Source organism: Castor canadensis, chromosome 8, assembly GCF_047511655.1.
Source record: "Castor canadensis chromosome 8, mCasCan1.hap1v2, whole genome shotgun sequence".
Classification (NCBI taxonomy): domain Eukaryota; kingdom Metazoa; phylum Chordata; class Mammalia; order Rodentia; family Castoridae; genus Castor; species Castor canadensis.
The window spans coordinates 80,865,489-80,889,038 of record NC_133393.1 but is presented as its reverse complement, the minus strand read 5'-3'; the positions used below and the strand labels follow the sequence as shown (position 1 = coordinate 80,889,038).

The following is a 23,550-nucleotide window of genomic DNA, read 5'->3' as shown; positions in this document are numbered from 1 at the left end:
ATTGAACTGGAATCAATTCTGGGGTACAATGTGAAGTAAAGAATTGAATTTTTACTACTATTACAATTCATGCTCATGATTGAAAAAAAAAAGCAGAGAAAAGAGATTACTAGTGATTACCTCCCAAGACCATCACTCTGACACTGTGATACGTACCTTTCCAAACACTGCTTTTGTTGTTACTTCTTAATTTTATTACCTGTGGCACTGGTGTAAAATTTATTCCTTAATTACCCTCACTTTCTCACCCACAGGAAATAACAAAACAAAGAAATGACAATTATGCCTAGGCTAATGTGTGTTCTACTTTTGACAAGCTAACTTCTCAAGTAGACCTTTGAGTTTTGTTTCTCTTGCTATAAAATTTGCCATCAGTTCATTAAACACATCATCTTCAGCATAATGAGTACCCTTGTTTGTGTTCTAACTCATTTCTGCTTTTATGTTGATTAATTTCTGTGTTCTGTTTTACTTTGATTTTTAAATGAACATTTGAGTTACTGGCTGAATTGGTTTTCATTCCTTTTTACAAAAATCTAAAAATTTCATGTTATAAATTTTCTTATGAGTCCCATTGAATCTCTATCACATATGTTCTGATTTTCAAAAGCAATGTTCAGGATATTTTTGCATATTATGATTAATATCAGAGCTATTTTAAAACTCCTTCTGAAAGAATCTTTAATTTTCTATTTTACTACGTTTAGTTTTATACTTTTCTGTGATTAGAGAAGGTTTTCTATATCAGTTCTACTTTATGGAATTTATGAGTGGAACATAAACACTATGCAAAGACACATTTGAAACTACAAAGATTTTATTGATTATGTTATGTAGGGCACTTATATTCTCATTTACATTCTTGCGCCTTTATTTTGTCAAAAATTTATAGATGTTAATTAAAAACTCCTACCACTAATCTATTCTTTCCAATATCTCCTTCTCCTTAAAATACTTCCCATTCCAATTTCTGCTACATGGAGGTGGTTGCTATGCTATGCAGTTATACATATATACATATATATATTTGGTGGTACTGGGGGCTGAACTTAAGGCCTGGTTCTTGCTAGGCTTGAGCCATGCCTCCACCTCTCCAGCCATTTTTGCTTTGGTTATTTTTGAGATAGGGTCTTGCGTTTTGCCTGGGCCAGCCTGGACCATGATCCTTCTGTTTATGCTCACCCAGTAGCTGGAATTATTAATGGCACTGGTGCAGTCTGTGATCAGAAGACTTCCAAATTCTTTGTCAAATGTGGAAGAATCCATGGCAGGACACGTGGGTGTAAATGAAGTTTATTAAAAGTTAGGGAAGGGAAATACAAAGGGGAGAGTAGTGGTGCCCAGGTGGAAGCTGGAAGCTGAGAGAGCATGCTTCTGCTCTTTGGGTACTTTTAAAACCTATGATAACTTATGGGAAGAGGAGAACCAGGTGATTTCCATCCAATAATCAATGAGTGGGGTGGGGCATGGGCTGTTCCCGGCCAGGTAAGGGAGGTTCCTGAGCCAAAGCATGGTTAATCTAAGATGTAATATTTTTCTATGCGCCCTGAAGTTTCCCTAATTTTAGCCTACCTCAGAATGACAGGCTCACACTACCATGGCCTGCTATTGCATGATAGACTCATGAACTTTTTGCTGGGGCTGGCCTTGAACCACGATCCTACTAATCTCCACTTCCCTAGTAGCTAGGATTATAGGCATGAGACATTGTGCCCTGCTTGTAGTTCATTTATAACTGAAGTATATGTACATCTTAATTTTTCTTTTTGCTTTATGACATTTGTCTTCAGTTCTGTTTTTCAATATTGGCTTTCGTCTTGGTTCTTCGTTAAAGTTTTTCAAAGCTCACCATCCATCCCTCATTTCCTTGGCTGGCTGTAGTTTGGACTACAGAAAAATATTCTCTGAGTTCCAGCAGATTCAAAACTGCTTTTCAATAGTCTGAACTTAAAGGGTAAAATCCTTGACTCATAGGTCTTTCCTTGAGTAAAAATATTAAGAATATCATCCTGACATTGAATGTGTTCTGATGTTGAATGCTGTTGTAGAGAAATATGAATTGACCTAATTATTTTTTCCTCATAAATATCATTTATTTTGCATGGCTGGAAGAAACATGTAACTTATTTTAAAGTTCTTTAACTTTATAGGAAATATCTTCATGTTGACCATTTTTGATCAGTTCTTTTGGACTTGGTGTGCTTGCCCAATATGAAGATTCAATCTTTTATTTCAACAAAACCCACTTGAGTTATACCTTTAAAACTTGTTCTCTTCATTTGCTTTATCATTTTTCTTCAGAGGCTACTTCAAATATGTATGTATATATATATATGTATCTCCAATGCATAGTTTTTTCTTATATTTGTCTTCTTGGTTTTCCTTTCTTCATTTTTATTTCAATGTGGTCAACTTCCCATTTTCTCCGTATTTCTTCTTGGGGTTTTCATATTTTCTAATGCTCCTCATGCTATTTTCAATTTTATTTTGCTAGGGTGCTCTTTTTCCTTCTCTTTCTTTTCTGAGTTCTACAGGTTATATTGTATTTCTCCCATTTTTTTTCTATGAGAAAATTCTTCCTTGAATTCTCATATCTCTGCTTTAAGTTGTTACTTTAGATGTAATCATTTCATGAATTTTTAAAAATCCATGGCAAAAGGTTTGGTCACAATTTTTGTCTGCTCCATGGTGATAAATTTCCACTTTGTTTTCTTCATCTACAAATATATTGTAATGCTCTTTTCCACACTGGTTCTTTATAGCACATTTGCATTTACTGTGTGCAATCCTTAAAGACAAAACCAAAAGGCCCCTCTCATCCTTGAGTTAGCTGGATTTTCCTGCATTGGCTGTTTACTGGAGCTGTGAGGTATGTATATGCCTTTGAGCCTTTCTCCTTTTCTGCTTTCACAGAGATATCCCTGACCCCTCTTTGTTATTATTTGTGTTGCCCAGTTCCTCTGCTTCCTTGGACAAAACATGGTGTAGGAGAATGTCTGCTGACAGACTGTGCACAGCTCTGATGTTCCACACAAGGAATACAGAGCTCCCCAGCAAAGGAAGCATTTTTTTTCTATTGCTACTTGAGGTCTGCCCCTGTTGAGTCTTCCTTCTCTTCTCTGAATAGTTTTTAAGTTTTCTTAAACATGGCTTCTTTCTCATTTATGCATGATTACTGTTATCTGAGGTGAGAGTTTAAAAAAGGCAATTTCCAAGACAAGAGGAACTATTCTGAAGTATGCAGCATTATTCACTATTTAGTTTGATTTTCTTTTGGTACTTCAACAATATAAAATATTATAGTCTTTTAAAAAATGATTTTAATAGCAAAAAATATTTGTACAGGGGTATACATTGTGATGTTAACATACGTGCTTATAATATATCTTAGTTAGATTTGCTCCCTCCATCATTCTCCCTTTTCTCCCAAATCCCCATTCTTAGAACAATTTCAACAGGTTTCATTCTTCTATTTTCATATGTAGATATAAAATAATCCACCATATATATCCTCATCCTCCTTTTCCTTGTACCCTCCAATTGGTATCCACCCCCGGAAAAGATGTATTTTTCTGTCTTGCCTTTCATTTTTTAAATTAAGTGTAAGTCCTACGGGGGTTCACCTTGGTATTTCAGGCCTGTATATATTGTGCTTTTATCAAATTACCCCCTCCCCTCAGTTACTTACTCATTCTCTATCATATAGAGAGTCATACCACTAGTATTCAACAACTTACTGAATATTACATTAGAAATATTGCAGTCTTTAAAAATAGTTTACGTGCATGTGAAGAAACTGCAAGAAAAGGATTAGCGGTAACAGTATTCCTGGCTGTTCCAGGACAGGTGGGGAATAATTAGCCCTTCACAGAGCACTGTTCTACTCTTGCTTAACAAATCCTAAAGGCAGATTCTTAATCAAGAAAGAATTTATTTTCAAACAACTTAACTGCATCCATAGGAAGCTGAAAATGTATAGGAATTGGATAAACATTTAGCACCCCAAAAGTAAAATTTACAGTGTGTGACATCTAATTAAAAAGAAAAAAGTATCAGGCATTTAAAGAAACAGAAAAGGATGGACAATAAAAAAGGAGAAAATGAATAACAAAAAAAAGGTCCAGAATTAAGCAATAGGTTAAAAAGAACATCAAAAGAATAACTATAAATCATCCCATGGGTTCAAAAACTTAAGTAGAGGCATGTAAGATTCAAAAAAATTTAAAGACCCAATTTAGTGTTCTAAACATAAAAACTGTAACATGTGAGATTAAAGGTACATAGAATAAGATTACTGGCAGAATAGATATGGCAGAAGAAAAAAAATCAGTGAATGTGAAGAAATAGAAATAAAGTTATCCAAAAAGAAACAAAGATTTTTTTAAAAAAATAATTTTTTTAAAAACTGAGCTTTAAAGACTTTGTGGGACTTCATGCAGCATCATATTTGTACAATTGGAATCCTCAAAGAAGAAGAGAGAGAAGGAGGATAAAGTTTTTTAAAAAATAATAATCTCAAATTTTAAAAATTTGATGAAAATAATGAACACAATCATAGAGCTTCTTATAGTTCCAAAACTTCAGTGAACTCCCAATCATAAGAAACACAAAGAAAATCACATCAGGTGCACCATAATTAAGTTATATAAAACTAGTAGTGGAAAGAAAATCTTATAAGCAGCAACAATTAAAAGATATTCTACATACAGAGGACGAGGATGGCAGATTTTTCATCAGAAAATATTTACTGAGAAGCAAGAAGCCAGTAGAGCAGCATCTTTAAAGTACATGGATGAGTAAACCCTACAATTCTCCGTGCATAATTTTATACCTAGAAAAAAGGTAGGCTCCAAAAAAAAAAAGCTAAAATAATGACATTTCAAGATACGTAAAAGTTTGAAGAATTTATCACTAGCAGACTTGGAACTGAAATTACACATGTAATTTCAGTACTTGGGAGACTGGGGAAGAAAGCTCTCAAGCTGGAGGTCAGCTTGGGCTACATAGCAAGACTGTGTTAAAAAAAAAAGCCTTTCTGGTATAAGGAAAATAATTTAAGATGGAAATGCCAGTTTAAATAAAACAGCAACAATGTTACATGGGTTTCATAACATGTAAATGTTAAGTGTATAATAGAACAAAGGTTGGGGAAATAAATTAATACACCATCACAAAGATAAGTTAAAGATGAATACTACATATCCTAAAGTAAACACTTAAATCACAAAAGAGAGAGTTTGGTTAATAATGAAGATTATATAGAATCATCTACAGTATTTGATTAGAAGAGCAAGATGGTAGCTAGGATATGGAATCAGAAATCCTAATATCCATGACTCCAGAAACCACCTTGAGACCTCGGAGCTACACTTGGGTAATTCTGATTGCTTCTAGCCAACATAATAACCACCATCACATTAGGTGCACATAAAATTCAAAGACTGAGCCTTAAATCAGCCTTTAATTGCACCTAAGAGCCATGAAAATCTCATGCAGAGCAGCCAGAAAGGCATGTCCCGCCCTGGGAAAAAAGCCCCCTGGCCATTTCTTTCTTTCCTTCTTTTTTAAAATCTCACCAGTCAGAATCAAACTATGTGACATCCTGGACCCCTAACCCATGGAAATCCTCCCTATGCCATGCTACAAAGCAGTCCCATTTCTCCCCACCAGGAGGTTTCAAAGCTTCTTGCGTGAATCTGCAGAATGAACAGGTGAGCAGCACACACAACATTTGAGTCCCCTACCCACTCCCCTGGAATATAATCTAGTGCACCCCTGGGCAGACTGAACCCTCCCAACAAAACTGAAAAACAAAACAGCAAACTGTACTCTAACACTGACATCAGAGGTGGGGGTGGAATACTGAACCTGCCCTGGAGAACAGGGGTGGGACAAGGAGCTGAACTCCCAGTGCTGAACTCTCAGTGAATGAACACTGGAAAAGCAACAAAGGCTGAGAGCAGGGGTAGGGCAAAAAATCAACCTCCAAAGCAGGGCATGTTGTAGATCCCTCAATTGGTCTCATGGAACAGAGGGTAGTACTCAAACCGAATTGCTCTACCTTGCTGGGGGAAGAGTCAACCAAACAGAGATACAGCTGTAGGGCAATACAGCTGCTGCCTGGTGAAAACAACAACAGCTCTGACCATCCTGCACGAACTGGCAGTGAGTTACCTCAGCTCCCAATTGCAACTTGCACTGTGGACAGAAGGAACCAAATAGTATTCACAAGCCAGTCACCTGGTGAGAACACATCAGAGCTCCCTCTTATATGGTAATACCAGGATTGGACACCTAAGGAATAACTCCAGAACTTCTACCAAAAGATTGAACTTTTTGTTGTTCCTGCACCTGGTGTCTTTTTAAATTCTGTATTATTAACTTCACCATTACTATTTTCTTATCCCTATTTATACTTCCTTCACTTCCCCTCATTTTCCTGTGCTACAATCCGATGTTCTCCCTCTCAACTACTCTTTCTGCCCCTTCTCATTCACTGTCTCCCTTTGTCTTCACCTCCCTCTCCTATCCTTCCTCAATCTGTCACCACACACTCACCACCAGCTGACTAGCCTACTGTACCAACTGTACACAACCACAGCACCCTGTAATCCCTGACATAAGTGCCCTCCATTACAATAATAGAAATATTCAGCACAAGGGCTGCAAAACTCAGCAGTCCCCATACCTCCTCCCCTCCTTTTTTTTCACCCTCCCCTTTATAGAGCCACCTTTACCAATTACACAAGTTTCTATATCTATCCTAATAACCTTTACCCTCACCCCAGCTCCCACTGTTTATAGATATCATCACCAAGGGGTTTTCTATATAATATGTAAACAACTGGTCTGGGATTGAACCTGTGAATTTGTTATAGTTAATTACACCTCCAGGCCAGTGACAGAAAAAGCACATCAACCTAGCTAACAAACGAGTCAGTCAAAGCACAGAAATTAAACCAAGGGAAAGAAAACAGGCAATTAAAACCACCAACTAGCCTATCAAGAACATAGCTGCATAACACCAAGTGGAGTGATGGGAAGAAGAAGGAGTGGAAACTATACTCCTCAAAAAAATGATTCAATAAAGGACTCAGTAGGAAATGAAGAAAGTAGATACCAAGTTCCTGATCCCAACAAAACAATGATAAATGCCACTAAGGAGCCCAGTGACACCTATAAGAAAACCCTCAAAGAGGAAATCTTGGAAGAAATCACTGAGATACCCATGGAGAAGATATTAGATATGATTTACCAGAACATACAAGATGCACTCAAGAAATTTCAAGACACCAAAAATAAAGAACATGAGAAGACACAGAAACAAATAAATGAACTCAGAGAGGAATTCAACAAACACCAAAATGAAACAAAGGACACTATAAAAAAGAGATAAATGAATTAAAGATAATAACACCAAATATAAAAGCAGAATGAAACAAAGATATGGAAACCTCAGAAGAATCAAACAGAAATTCCGGAAATAAAAAGTCCCTTTAGTCAAACAAAAAACACAGTGGAAGGCCATGAAAGCAGACTAGAACAAGTGGAAAACAGAATCTCAGAGCAAAAAGATAAAATAGAAATTAGTGAAAAAACAGAAGAAATCTTAGTCAAACAACTCAAGATCTGTGAAAGGAATATGCATGAACTCAGTAACTCCATCAAAAAACCAAATGTGAGAATCATGGCCATTGTAAGAGAAGAGGTGCAAGCCAAAGGGATACGTAATATAGTCAATAAAATAAGAACAGAAAATTTCCCAAACCCCAAGAAAGTTTTGTTCATTCAGGTAGAGGAAGCCTCCAGGACACCAAACAGACTTGACCAAAATAGAACCTCCACATAATATGTTATCATTAAAACCACTAGCAAAATAACAGAGAATGAATATTGAAGACTAAAAGAGAGAAAAAATAAATAATGTATAAAGGCAAACCCAGCAAAATAATAGCAATTTCTCAACAGGAAGAAAAAAAAAAAAGCAAGAAGGGCATGGACTGATATATTTCGGGTACTGAATGAAAAGAATTTCAGCCCTAGGATAGATAGTCTACTCAGCAAAACTATCACTCAAAATTGACAAAGCAAGAAAACTCTTCCACGATAAACAGAAACTAAAACAATATATGACCACCAAGCCACCATTACAGAAGATTCTACAAGTCAAAATTGACAAAGCAAGAAAACTCTTCCACGATAAACAGAAACTAAAACAATATATGACCACCAAGCCACCATTACAGAAGATTCTACAAGTAATTCACACAGAAGATGAAAGCAAAAAACCATGAGAGGACAGGAAATGTTAAACCACGGGAGAAGAAAAGACAAGTAATCAGAGAGTAGCATTGATTTGGCTGCAGACAATGAAATACTTAAACAACAAAAATAACTAACTGGCAGGAATCACCACATACCTATCAATAGTAACCCTGAATTTCAATAGACTCAACTTCCCCGTTGGCAAACAGAATTCAAAAGGAAGATTCAACAGTCTGTTGTTTACAAAAGACCCATCTTATTGACAGAAATAAACACTGGCTTAGGGTGCAAGGCAAGAAGAAGATTTACCAAGCCAATAGCCCCTGAAAATAGGCAGGAATAGCAACACTTATATCAGACAAAGTAGACTTCAAACTTACATTATTAGACATGAAACCTTGCAGTTAGTACGGGAAAGCGCAGGGAATACACTGGAAGAAATAAGTATAGGCAAGGACTTCCTCAATAGAACTCAAGCGGCCCAGCAACTAAAAGAAAGGATGGACAAATGGGACTACATGAAATTAAATAGCTTTTGCAGAACAAAAGAAATGGGAGAAAATATTTGCTAGCTATATATCAAAGGACTGATAAGTAGAATATACAGGGAGCTCGAAAAACTAAGCTCCCCAGAAATCAATGAACCAAAAAAGAAGTGGGCAACTGAACAAAACAGAACTTTTTCCAAGGAAGAAGTCCAAATGACCAATAAACTCAAGAAAAAATGCTTACCATCTCTGGCCATAAAGGAAATGCAAATCAAAACCACACTAAGATCTACCTCACTTCTGTTAGAATAGCTATCTCAAGAACACAACCAACAACAAGTGTTGATGAGGATGTGTGGAAAAGAAACCCTCATTCACTGCTGGTGGAAACAATATGGAGGCTTCTTAAAACACTTAACTAAAAATTAGCTAGCATTTGTGCCCTCAACTAAACTAAAGCAGATACCTTAAAAGCAACTGAGGTCAATAGGAAAAGGGGAACAGGTACTAGAGAAAAGGTTAGTTCAAGAAGAATTAACCTAGAAGGTAACACCCACGCACAGGAAATCAATGTGAGTCAATGCCCTGTATAGCTATCCTTATCTCAACCAGCAAAAACCCTTGTTCCTTCCTATTATTGCTTATACTCTCTCTACAACAAAATTAGAAATAAGGGCAAAATAGTTTCTGCTGGGTATTGGGGGGGGGGAGGGAGGGTGCAGAGTGGATGGTAAGGGAGGGGGTGGTGGCAGGGGGGAGAAATGACCCAAGCCTTGTATGCACATATGAATAATAAAAGAAAAAGGAAAAAAAAACCACACTTAACTAGACCTGCCATATGATCCAGCAATACCACTCTTGGGGATATACCCAAAAGAATGTGACACAGGTTACTCCAGAGGCACTGCACACCCATGTTTATTGCAGCAGTATTCACAATAGCTAAGATATAGAAACAGCCAAGATGCCCTACTACTGACAAGTGGATTAAGAAAATGTGGTATTTATACACAACGGAATTTTAATGGGCCACAAAGAAGAATGAAATTTTGTTATTTGCAAGTTTTTTGAGGGAACTGAAGAACATTATCTTAAGTGAAGTTAATCAGGCTCAGAAGGTCAAAAATCGCCTGTTCTCCATATAGACCTAAACAAGTGCATTAATATTACTGGATATGGGTCACACACTAAAGGGAGAATGAGGAATAGGGAAAGGGAAGGAAACTTGAATGTGGTTGATGTGCTTACTATAGAGGAGTGAATATAATAATCTTAAACTGTCAGAGGTCACCATGGAAAGGGAACTTGGAAGTAGTGACAAGGTCTGGTAGAGATGAACCAATGTGGGTTATAATACACATGTACATGGAAGCAAAGCTAGGAACTCTCTGTATAGCTATCTTTATCTTAAACTAGCAAAAATGCTAGTGTCTTTCTCTTATTTTCTCTTATGTTTTCAACAACAGTAGAGAAGAAGAGGGCTGAACAGGTTCTGCCTGGAAGCTGGGTGTGGGGGGACGTGGCTCAAACAATGTATACACATGTGAATAAATGTAAAAATAATGAAATGAAAAATAAAGGATTCAATTAATCCAAATGAATGAAGATACAGAGGAAAAAAGAAAGAATGAATGATAGTGAAGTGGAAAACAAACAGCAAGATGATGGACTTGAATGAACCATATCAATAATCATACTAAATGTGAATGGAGTAAATATTATAGTTAAAAGACTGATGGTAAAATTGGTTGGTGTTTGCTTGATTATATCTAGGCTGTATAAATGTCAGTTAGTCTTTATGTATTATATGAGCATTTTATTTATCTCTATCCAATGAAGCACAGATTCCGTATTAGGAATGCTATCTCAAGCACCTTTTTGTGATCTCTTCTCACTTAACCCAAATAATTTGGTGTTGTGTACAGTTAGCAAATAGATAATTGAAATAAAGTGTAATATGTATCAGACCAGACATACATGGAAGCAATGGTGATGCTTTTAGTTATTAGCAAGATGACCACACTTACTCTGCTATAAATACAGTGATAGGTCATTTTCATACTTGTTAGAATATATAGTTTCTATTAAGTAACTAGCCATTTTCAATATAATAGAATCTGTGCATTTATCACTTCCCAATTCTCTACCATCACTATAGCACCAATATCACTGGGGGCAATTTTGCTCTTAAGAACCCTTTGGCAATGTCAGAAAATATTTTTGGTTGTTAAAGCAAGGGTACAGTACTATTAGTATTTAGTATGTAGAGGCTGCAGTGTACCGGGCAGAAGAATGAAGACTCATCCAGCCCCAAAAGTTAATGTTACCTTGGTAGAGAAACCCTGAACTTAGATTTGAAGTCTTCCCAAGTTTTAACACTGAAAGACTTGCAACTCAGAAAAACTCCCCTTTGAGGCAAACTGATATTAGAAAAGCAGTCTATATTCAAAAAGTTGTTCTTTTTGGTATTAACATTCACTCTGCTATTGTAATGTAATAAAAATCATAATCAGGACTGGCAGAGTGGCTCAAGTGGTAGAGCGCTTGCAGGCATGAGGCCCTGAGTTCAAACCCGAGTACTGCCAAAAAATATCACCATCAGTGTGAACATATCTTAAGTACATATTTTGTCCAATATTACACATATGTTACTTGAATTATGTCTTTTAATATATTTAAAAACCACATGAGCTACTATTATTGCCTTCATTCTACAACTGAGAAAAAAGTCTTCTATTACTGAGGCATTCAACTTCACACAACAATTAGGATTATAAAATGAATTCTATATAACCCCTGAGTATAGTAAGCATATCCCTGCATTGCAGTATTGAAAGTGTTTTCTTCACCCTGTGCCAAGCTAGTCACATAGTTTGTACTTATAATGATGATTGTCTGAATTACAAATCAAACAAAACTGTATTTGATTTAAATATGGCTTTTATTTTCTGAGTTGTTCCTGGCTACAACTGTGCATCAGCTTTGAGCTGGTATGAAGAGTTCAACTTTCTTCTAAAACGTATGGAATTTGAAACCAAAGAAATTTGACTCTTACTTGATAAGTAGCCAGAGTGAATTATGAAATTTTTCTGAGCCTCATGGGGCTAATTCAATAAGGCAACCTTTCTAAAGTTTGGCATACAATGCCTGGTATGTTAGAGGACTTCAAGAGTGGTAGCTCTAATGATTAGTGTGAGGAAATAGCTTGATTTAAATAGCCATAAATTTGCTTATTTATGACTTAGGAACATCATATTAGTAGACTAATATAATGAAAAGACTTTTGAATTCAGGAAGGATTGGCAGAAACTACTTAAATACTGTATGAGAAGGAAGTTAAGAAGGTGATTATGGTTGATGTACTCTCTGTACAAAAGTGAAAATAGAATTTTTAAACCTGTTGAAACCACCATAAGAAGAGGCTAAGGTAGAAAGATGAAAAATAGAGGAGATGGACCAATTCAAGTTATAATATATATATATATATATATATATATATATATATATATATATACACACACATACATGGAAATGTCACAAGGAAATTCCCTGTGTAGCTATCTTAAACAAAAATGCCATTTTTTTTCTTTTTACAAAATCAGAGAACATTTGTGGTGAACAACAGATGAATGAGAAATATGATACAAAAATGAAGAAGAATGCCTTCAGAGGTCAATTTAAAGAGAGGATAATTTCCACTGTCCAAAGCTCAGAGGAGGAATGCTAATCAGGAGCTAAGTTGAAAGTGTATTTTAGCATGTTTGTGAAGATTTGCCTCTATATTTCTTACTTTTCCTCTTCTTTTCTTTAGCTCCCTTTGTTGGATTTTGAGGCAATCTGACCACTCCTTCTCCTTTTGTATTCATATAGGTTATAGAGAGAAATAATTATGGAAGTAATTAATCAAACAAGTGAATTTGGGACCTAAGAAAGTAGTGCTGAAATGATGAGTGTTTTCTCCTCCCAGTGAAGTTTATCCAATTTAACACACACCTAGCCACACAAATGGATTCAGTGCTACAATAATTGTTAAAGAGGATAAGCGTGGATACATGGAGTTGGATATTGTAAGGAAGGGTATTTGTGGAACTACCACCAGAAACTCTCCTAAAAATAATCACCTCCCCAGCAAGGGCTTATACGTTTTATGGGTTCTTGATGTTTATATACTTTGTGTGTGTGTGTGTGTGTGTGTGTGTGTGTGTGAATACAAAATTAAGAACAAAAATGAATATTTAGAAAGAAAAAAGATCACAACCAGGTATTGTAACTTCAGAGACTCAAATTCTTTTCATGAATTTCTTCAGGCAATGAATGGCTAGCAATTTCCTTCTCAAGTGCTAGTTGATTGCAAACACAGCCTCCTTTATCCCAGTAACACTGTTCAAGTCCCAGAGACTCCCTCAAGGTCTCATTGAAAATATGTTCTAGACACTAAGCTCCATTGGTACCATTCTCTGCCCACAAGAACTTCCTATTGTAGCTTAGTTAATTTTGAGAAGCCTGAAGTCATGAAATATAAATGACAGCTTTGTTATCTCCTGCATGTGATTTCATCACTTATCACCTATCTGATCCCTCCATCACTGTGGGTGTTAGAGGCACCGACAGTGGATGTCCAGCGCACCTCTGGGTTGCACCTCACGTTGCACGCGCGCAGAGGCAGCGTGGAGAACCTCAGTCAGTGTGTCGCTGGGGTGGGAGGAGGGGTGGAGAATGATGGGGGGGAGCTGCGCGCGGGAGGGCAAGTAGGGCCGCGCCTAGCGCGGATTGGCTGGTCGGGCCCTGGGGGCGGGTTCTCCCTGGCGCTGGCCCAGCTGGAGGAGGTTATATTGGCACTGTTCTTGCTAGATCGAGTGGCTTCCCTGCGCGTAGCTGTACTGGAGCAGAGGGTTTAGGAGGGTGGCGCAGCGCAGGAAGGGGAGCGAGCCGGGGGTGGCGCGGCTAGAGTGCGATGAAGCAGCGGCTTAGGGACCGGAGGCTGGCGGTGTGGCGAGACTGGCCGGTCTGGGGCCGGGGCTACTGTTTCGGAGGCTGCTGAGGCGCTGGGGCGGTGGGCGCCGAGAGCGGCGGGCGAGAGGGAGGCGAGGCAGCGGAGCGCGGGGGACGCCGGGTGGGCGGCGGGCGGCTGGGGTTGGCCTCCCTAGTCGGGATCCCCTGGGTGGAACCATGCGGGTGGCCAAATGGCTGACGGGGCTGCTGTACCAGCTCTCGCTGTTCATCACCAAGTCTTGTGAACTTCATTTTCACCCCAGACAAGGTAAGGTCACCATCGGGCTCCTTCAGCATCGTGATGGGGGTCGGGAGGGAGTGGGACATACGGACGGAGGGAGAGGCTCTGTGGGTTGGGGAGCACTGGCCCTGCAGGGAATCCTGGGACTCCCCGACTAGTAGCATCCTGAGACTTCTCAGTTGCACCGGATTTCGAGGAATCGCGCGCGCTGGGCACACATCTTCCAGGACCACGCGGCAGGGGCTCGTGGGGCAGGGTGGCGTGTGCACTCGAGGGGCAAGAGCTACTGGCAGATGGGAAGCGCAGAGGGACCGGGGAAGGAGGTGGGCTACTCGGGGCCGCGAGTGGGAAGGTGGAACGAATCGGGGGTGTGGGAAAGTAGAGCATGCATAGTCCCAGTGCGCACGTGTGTGTGTGTTTGTGTGTGCATCTGTCCTCCCCTTGGGAATGTGTACCAGAACTTTGAGCACGGATGTTTGCTGTAAGAAGCATGGGGCTTGGGATCGCTTGGGGATTTCATGGCGATGTCGCTGTGGTTGTAGAAGCCCTGGTGAAGACACTGGCCTCCTACGAAGTGGTGACCCCCGCGCGGATCAATGAGTTCGGAGAAGTATTTCCTCAGAGCCGCCACTTCAGCCGGAAGAAACGCAGTTCCGAGGCTCCGGAACCCGCGCCGTTCAGGACCCTCTACAGCATCAGCGCCTATGGGCAGCTCTTCCAGCTGAACCTGAGCGCGGACGCGGCCTTCTTGGCCGCCGGCTACAGCGAGGTGCACTTGGGGACCCCCGCGCACCAGGTCCAGGAGCGCAGCTCAGCGCCCCCGGACCTACGCCACTGCTTCTACCGTGGCCAGGTCAACTCGCGGGAAGATCACACGGCGGTCTTCAGCTTGTGTGGAGGACTGGTAAGTGTGCTTGGATCCCTTGGCATTTCGTGGGATTCAGTCAAGAGCTGTTCAGGGAGCAGGGCAATGGGGTTTCTCATTGATCTAGGTGGTTGATAGAGGAGTTGAAAGTAGACACAAGAGAGATTAACACCTAAGTGAACCCAAGCAAGAGACCACTCTTTCCCTCCAGCCAGGGGGGAGGAGCTTGGAAGACTCCAATGTCAGGGAAAGCTAGTGTCTGCTTTCTGGGAAAAATCGACCCTCTGAGCAAAGAACCTCTTTCTTAAGTATCAGATGTGGGAGTGGTGGTGGGGTGGTCTGTGGGGGCGCTCCTGCAAATGGTGTGTGATTTCAACTGCAGAGCAGGCTTTTAAACCCAGATGGACCCATTGCTGGTAACCTGTTGAGTTAGAACCCCCTGAATTTACTTGAATTTGGTAACTTTACTGGCATTTAGAATGACAAAAGGAAAAGATAGTGAATATGCATGACATGGAAAGACATTGATGGAAAGGAAGTTGCTTTGTTACAATCAGGATAACCACTAATCTGAAGTACAGAAGAGGGAAAAGGTAGAATGCTATTGTTTAAAATGCATTGCCTTTGAAAAGGTGGAACCTATCTGGTGTCAGCAAATGAGAAATGAGAAAAGATCATTAGCATGACAAGAGTCAAAGGTGGAGTTTTTTTTTTTTAACTTTACTGAGGAGAGAGGAAATGAAGTGAAATGTCAGAAACAAACTTTGTTTCTCCTTCTCTAAAACAGATTCTTTTTTTTTAAATTGTGCTGGGTGGAGGTAAATTGTGGAATTTGCATATGTTCTTACAATATATCAAATACATCATACTTGAATTCACCTTCTCATTCTCCTTTTCCTTCCTCTCCCCCCATTCCTGGAATAGTTTCAACAGGTCTCATTTTTCCATTTACAAACATGTGGACACAGTATTTGCACCATATTCACCCAACCATGCCCTTTCCCCACCTCATTCTCCCTCTCACTGGTACCAACCTCCCAGGCAGGACCTATTCCATCCTCCTGTTCTCCAATTTTGTAAAAGAAAAAAAATGACTTTTTTTTGTTTAAGATAGCTACACAGGAAGTTCCTTTGTGATATTTCCTTGTATATATGTATTAGAACCTGACTTGGTTCATCTCCTCTATTTTTCCTCTTTCTACCTTAATCCCCTTCTTATGGTGGTTTCAACAGGTTTAAAAATTCTATATTCATTCTTGTACAGTGTACATCAACCATATTCACCTTCTTAACTTTCTTCTTTTATCCTCTGCCTCTCATATGTGTCCTCCCTTAAAATCTCCCCTATAAAACAGAGATAAACTTTTTTTTTCCATGAACATCTTCAGCAATGTAGTTGAACCAAAAACCCATTTTATTCTATATGATGGGCAAAGTCATCATATAGAATAAAAAGAAAGCCTATTAATTAAAAACATCGATCAAAATATTAACAAGCCAATTTGTCATATAGTAATGCATACTAATTAGTGCATTTTTAAATAATAAAACCAATTAGTGGAGTCTACTTAGTACTATACTTTAGTGGTGTAATGAATGTAAACAATCCAGATAACAAGAGGGACTCTAACACGAAATGGAAGCATCATTTTACTGGCAACAAGCCACAATGCCTGGGGTTTCGCTTAGAATAACCAGTGAAGGAAATATTTACTGTCAGAAATTATTAAAAATGATGATGCAACTTTTCCTATCCAATTTCATGGAAGCCCAGGTTAAGAACACTTACTTTAAAAAAACACATTTTTTGCTTACCACATCAGTCCCTCCTTTAATAAATACATATTCAAGAAGAAACAGAACTAGGAATGTAGTTACAGGGCTTTAAGTGTTCCCAAGTACTCTAGTGTTCGTTTAGAAAAAAAACCATATTTTTAGAAAGGTGTTCAAAGATATTTTCAGAATATCATCACTATTTATTATTCGATTGAATAAAAGGTTAATAGCAGGTCTCTCAAAACCAAAAGTAATTCTTCTTTTCAAGTTGATTTAAGATGTCTTCCTGGGTGTGAACATTGGTCATTCTTAAGTAAATTTTGAAAGTCTTTTTGCTCTTTTTTCAAGCTGTTACCTTGAGTTGTATTTACATGAAGTGCCTAACCCATTTTCCTTCCTTTCTGCTGCAGATAAATGTAAAATATTTGCCACATCAGTATGGTAGAATACTGTAATATTTATACAGTCACTTATACTTCAGAGGAAAAAAATGTTTTCTAAAAGCTTTTAAAATAATGCTTAGTATGTTTGGAGAATCCTAGATTTACTACTATAAATTTGTCCTGGTCAATGTATTTTCTTGCTTTACTATTTTATGGAAAAATGTTCTGGATGGAAAACATTACTAGGAGTGATGATTCTGCTCATTCTGCATCATAACGTTTGTGTAGTTCAAATTATTATCCCATATCATGTTTTTGAATTCAGAAAACCATTGAAGATGCTTCTGAGACACAGCAGGAGTTCATCTTATCTTTGTTTTGGTTTGGATATGGTTACCTACATCACCGTTGTGTGATATTAATCTGATGTTTAATGGACTTGACTTCTGATAGATTTGTTAGTGTTTTTCAAATTTTTTGATTCAACATTTAAAAATTAATTTTCATATGTACATAATTGAGTATGATCTTGATTTCATTGTATTTGTATGAGGACAAGTTGGACACATCCATATGTATAGAACCTTTCTAGTAATATAACAAATAACTAAAGGTACCAAGACCTAAAATTTTTAGAAGTGTGATCATAACCAATTATAAGCATGAGTTACTAATGAAATTATTGATATTTCTTTGATCTTTCTCAGTTTTGATATTAGCACTACTACAGATGTTAGCTACTTATTTACGATTATGTTCTTTTCTTTATACTCTGGCTCTAACATTAACTTCCTTTAAATTAATAGCTTCACCAAAGAACAGGATCTTTGGTAGGTCTTAGCATCCATTTGTCATTGTATCAGTTTCCCCATTTTTTAAAGTTTCAAATCGGTCTTTAGTCTTTATGTTTAGTGTTGATACATAACCTGAAAACTCAATAATGCCAACCTCTGGCCCTGCTCCTACCTGCTTTTTGACTTACCCTTTGTCACCTTGTGTTCTTTACTGTGATGATCTGGCTTTGACCACTGTCAGTCCATTAAACACTGAGGTTTCCTGGAAGATTTTTTGGAGCTAGTCTTATTAATTTAGAGATCTTCTCTTCTTTATCTAGTTCTTTTTTGTCTTGCTGTAGTTTTGCTTCTGAACATGAATGGATATTATATCTTATTAAATGCTTTTCCTGACTATATTTGAAATAAGCACATGATCTCACTTTTTCATGTTTTAAATGTATATTGTTTTATACATTGCTAGATTCAAGCACATATTGACTACTGATGACAATTGACCACATACAGGGCCATAAAATGTTTGCAGTATTGTTTGAGTGATGAAATTGTACTGTTCAAGTCTTCTACATCAGAAAGTGATGTCCATTCTGCCACAATTTATTTATATCTTTCTGGAACCACAGTGAATTCTGGGTCTGAGAATTTATTACTTTTCTTCTTCTTACTTAGTCAGAGCTCCCTTGTATTGCTTGCTGTCTCATTCTTTCTCCATACTCTGAGTTCTGGCTATAACCCCAGTTTGATTGCTTCTTTGGCAATGCCCTCAAACAAAAGGTCACTTTGTTTTTGGTATAGCATCTTCCCCAGATAAGCTGGTTTGACGTTGCTTTTGGTAATCTTCCATGTCCATCTGAATGCCTGAAGCCCTGTGGCATTGAAGAATCAAGAGGGACTTAGTTCTTCTTTTTGCCAAGCTCTCCTACACCTCTGGTTTCAGTGTGTATGTGGAACTCTTTCATAGTGTCCTTTCTGTGAATCTCTCAGTGTCATCATGCTGAAGCATTTCTCTTGTAGTCATTTAAGCAATTTAATATATCTTCTGACTCTTGGATTTTAACTGTTTCCCTTGCTTCCACTGCCCTTTTTGTTCCCAGGCTCTACTGAGTTTCCTATTACTTTTTTCATCTTTCCATTTGTGATAGTTTCTATCCTTCCCTTGTCTGGTGGCTGCTGGGAAATGTGACTTTTATATAAAGGGAATGAAGACTCAAATAGATATTTTCAAGGTCCTCTTTGTATGGCCATTTGTTCAAACTGATAGCCCAGCTTTTTATTTTTTTGTTCCATTTTGTTGCTAGTATTGAATTAACCCAAGATATGTGAACTAATGTTTTCTTCTAATGTCTACCTCATTATTTCTTTTTATACTTTCAGAAGTCTTGGTATTATATGCTCCTCTCTTTCTCTAAGTCACTGATCCATGACTGTAGCTTTTAAGCCCAAGAACCAGAAGGGGCTTAGAGTCTGCTAGAAATTTTCTTTGTTTAACATGTCTATAGCTCTTGCTTTTCTACTCTTTCCTTCTCTATAATTTTGCTTTCCCATAAGTATTTATTTGCCCCATGATTCAAACATTTCTGAACAGAGATTTACTTATATATTCCTAAATTTATAGTAGATATGAAAATGGAGCTGGATTATAAGATTATCTAGGAGTAGTATGTTGTCTAATCAAATTCTGTTATTAACCCATTGATAGACTATTATAAAATGTATAGTTATCCAAATTTAATATCCTTGTATTCAATTCTAAACTTACTTTTCATAGTGAAAAAAATCTGTATTCTCATAAATTTGATAAATTCCTTTGCCAATGTTAGGGTCAGTATTTACTCAGTTGGAATGTTATTGACATAAATGTCATGCATGAATTTTGCACAGGTTATCCCTGACAATCCCCTGTGCCCCTTGTAGCTCTCTTTTTCTATTACCTAGTGGGTTCCGTTCTTCCAAAGACCCACAGGGACTAACTTGACCACCTAGAAAGTTAACTGCAATATTTCTTGGTGGGATTTGAAGTAATGCAGTCTTTTTGGTCAAAGGAAACAGTTTCCAGATGTCATAAAACCAGACATTGCATCTGGCTTATACAGTATTCTCACAGAGTAGCTTGCAGTTACTGTGTGCTTTTTGAAGTTTCTCATAGGAACCTTTCTGCAGCCTGTCAGGCACTACTGCTCTGTGATGACTGATTCTTGAATTGCTCTAGTAACTTCTTGTTCTTGTAGGAAGTACAATATGGAAACTATCAATAGTGGCTATACTGGTTTTTGTCTATTTTGGAAAAATTTTATTACCTTCTAAACAACTTCCTATTTTTCCAGAGTGAATATAATCTCAGATCATTGCACATGCCATTCTGTATTCATATTTTTTGTTGAAAAAACTCATAACTCTTTTACTTATTCATATACTTGCTCAAATATTCAGCCAAACAATTGGGGAGAATTTCCTATGTCTCTACACTTTTTAATGTGTCACTCCACGTTCTTCAGGAGCAAACGCCAAGATGTGATTTTCTTTAGGGGAAATGCTGATGCTAGATAAACTATGGAGAGGACTATGAAATCCATATAAGTCTGAAACTGGTGAAAGGAGAAGGTAAGAATGTTGAGTAGAAGTCTCCTAGGATGTCCAAGCAAGGTTCAGCATTGCTGTCCTTGGGCCAGATATGGCTGGGATAAGAACCCCATGCTTTCCCCAAATGAGTCTGCATTAGTATCACTGCTGCATAAAGTTATTGACTGAGAGCATCCCCTGGAAATAAATGCAAGGTGCAAATGTACTGTGATGGGATAGATTTCAACATGCCCTTGGCTGACATTCCTCAACATTCTGAGGGCTACCGCACAGTGACACCATGCACATAAACCCTAATAAAGATGCAGTCTATCGAGTGCTCTTCAGTAAGGTATATTAAAAAGTGCTATGTGAATTTTGAGGAAGGAAAGACGAAGGAAGGAGTGAGTAAGTGTTGTGAGACTTCTGAACTGGACTTCTAAGAGATGCTGAGAAGTAGGGTAGATTTGGAGATGAGGGTTAAAGTAAGGTTAGAATCAGATTATTTAGGGTCTGGAGTGCTTTGCCAAGGAGTAAGGCTTGAAGTGTATATGGTAGGACAGTTGTGTGTGTTAGGAAGCTCTCTATCATGCAGCATTGTGCAGGATACAGAGAAGGTGGGGAGTCACATGGAGGACCGCTGTTGGAGTTGACTGGGTAAGGAAGAAAGGTTATCTGAGCAGTATGATTACCATGGGAAAGTGAACTACTGTAGACCAGTGGTTCTCATCTGGTTTTGTCTCCCAGGAAACATTTGCCAATATCTGGACATAGTTTTGGTTGCTGCAACCAGTGGAGGTACTGGAGGGAGCCTTTGCTAACATCTCACATTAGACAGAACCGCTCCCTACAACAAAGTTGTCAAACTTCAAATAGTGTGGAAGTGAAGCAGCCTTGCAGGAGATCCATTAAAATTTTGGACTATTAAAGAAGGAGACCAAAATATGTCTAATGATTTTGGGTTAAGTGACTGAGTGATTTCATGACTATTAGCCAAAAAAAGACAATGACAAAGGAGCAGTTGGCAAGAAAGATAATTACTCTGGATGCATTTTTCTTCTTCTTCTTCTCTCTTCCTCTTCCTACTTTTCCTCTTCCTGCTCCTCCTCCTTCTTCTTTTCTTCCTTCTCATCCACCCAACATTTGTTTGATTCTATTACAGATTTACTTTAATCTTTATAATTTTTTGAATTCATATTTGCTTTTCTCTCTGCCAACAGTGTTTTTTTCTCTCAAACTACTACTACTCCTGTGGAACCTTCATTCATTTTCTAAGGTCTTCTCTGGGCAGGGTTGACCAGGCCTTTAATCTACCACTCACCTTTTACATGTTGAATTGACGTTATCTGTTTACATTTCTGTCTCATTACAGACTTTGAAGGTAGAGATGATAGTGATATCCATTTTAGTACCCAATATAGCAGATTGAAATGTTCAATATATGTATGAACACATTAGCAATAGCAGCTAACTTTTATTTTTATGTGCTGAATATTGAGCTAGTTCTTTATGTCAGTTATTCAACACATGAAAATTATTTTATCAATTTTAGTTGAAGTCCTTGGACTTCATTTTTAAATTGATTAAATCTTTTTAGATGATACCTAAGCTAGCTGCATACCATTTTATGACTTTATTCATACAGGCTTACATCATACCATGATGGCTTTATTCCTGTTTTGCCTATCACAACTACTGCTTCCTATAAAATATGCTGAAGCCATCCAATTCATACCAAAACTCAGAGGAAGAAACAGATTATTCATCAAATACTTATTATCTAGAAACCATTATTAGATATTAGTGGTACAGTAATGTCTTTTCAATTGGAACAGTATTGTATTTTTTAATTAAGAGTATATTCATGAGCTAGATGAAAGATTTGCTAATGGAGAAGGCATAATGGCTTTTGATGGTCTTAGCCCAAAGGCGACAGAAGACATTTCTATGTATATTCTATCGATGAAAATTAGTCTCCTGGCTTTAATAAGCTGCAAAAGGTAAAAAAATAAGGGGTAGTGATACTCTCAGAAGTAAGAGAGAAGCATAGATATTGTTGATCACCAGTAAGTAGTCTGTACCACTGGCTGCTCTTCTGTTCACCAAATAGCCCTTTGTTCTTGTCTTCCTATACATCAAACATATTCAGCTTGTGAGCCCTTAAAGTCCAGATCTCAGGGTAATGCATTGTCTTCTTTATAAAGTCAAAGTGTAGATCTGTGTGACTTTACAACTTATAGATTAAAAAAGACAAATTATCTGCACCTCCCCAAACCAGTAGACAACATGACCAGCACAACTACTATTCTAAAACTTAACTTCCTACAGGAAGAGAAAGGGAGATATCTGTGGTCACTCTATTGTAGAAATGCTCTTCTCCTTCTCTTGAGGAATTGTAGAGACCCGCTCTGCTGGCAGGAGGGGAGTTCCTTGATTATTTTTCATGATTCAGTTTTCTTTTTTTAAAAAAAATTTATTAGGATGTATTTGTTGTACAGGGAGGACTAATTGTGACACTTCCAAATGGGCATTGTGTATTGGTTAGAGTGCCTCCACTCACCACCTTGCCCGCTTGACCCCCACCCTCCTTACAGCAATTGCAAGAGGTTTCATTGTTCTACTTTGTGTAAGTATGAAGTCTGTCGGCCATATTCCCTCGCCTTAATCTCCTTTGTTCACCCTCCCCCTTCCACACCTATCCCCCATACTTATTTTACAGTTCTGTCTTTCACTATTAATTTTTAAGTCAATGTTCAAAGGGGTTTCTTGATGTAGTCCAGCTGTGAGTGTACTTTATTTTTGTCTGTTCAATCCCTTACATTACTTACCCCTTCCTTCCCATGTCCCATTGTTCATTAGCTTTCGATACATATCTTTACATCTTCTACCTTCATAAATGTTATGTATTATGATATTATTGATGTTCTATCATTCCCTTTTCCTTACCTTCCTTCCCCAGGTTCCATAGTGTGGTTACACTATTACAAACATATTCTACGTACACGCTGTATATGGTCATGTTTGTTTTTGTGTATATGTTTATCTTTTGGATCTGTCTTCCACATATAAGAGAAAACATGTGGCCTTTATCTTTCTGAACCTAACCTAGTTTACTTAACCTGACTCCAGTTGCATCCATTTACCCTCAGACAACATGGTATCATTCTTTTTTATGGCTGAGTAAAAA

The 23,550-nt window shown here is 38.0% G+C and overlaps 1 protein-coding gene across 7 annotated transcripts in view; it reads left to right on the top strand.

Moving 5' to 3' along the window:
• The first annotated feature begins 13,633 nt into the window (after positions 1 to 13,633).
• Positions 13,634 to 23,550, top strand: part of Adamts20 (ADAM metallopeptidase with thrombospondin type 1 motif 20) — a 178,639-nt gene continuing 168,722 nt past the window's right edge. For all 7 annotated transcript variants that reach the window (XR_012450819.1, XR_012450818.1, XR_002211579.2 and 4 more), the window contains exons 1-2: positions 13,634 to 14,013; positions 14,529 to 14,890. Coding sequence is in view for 3 of the 7 variants with exons in the window: in XM_020153099.2 (XP_020008688.2) it covers positions 13,923 to 14,013; positions 14,529 to 14,890 (453 nt within the window). In the remaining 4 variants the exon portion in view is untranslated. The remainder of the gene's footprint in view (positions 14,014 to 14,528; positions 14,891 to 23,550) is intronic.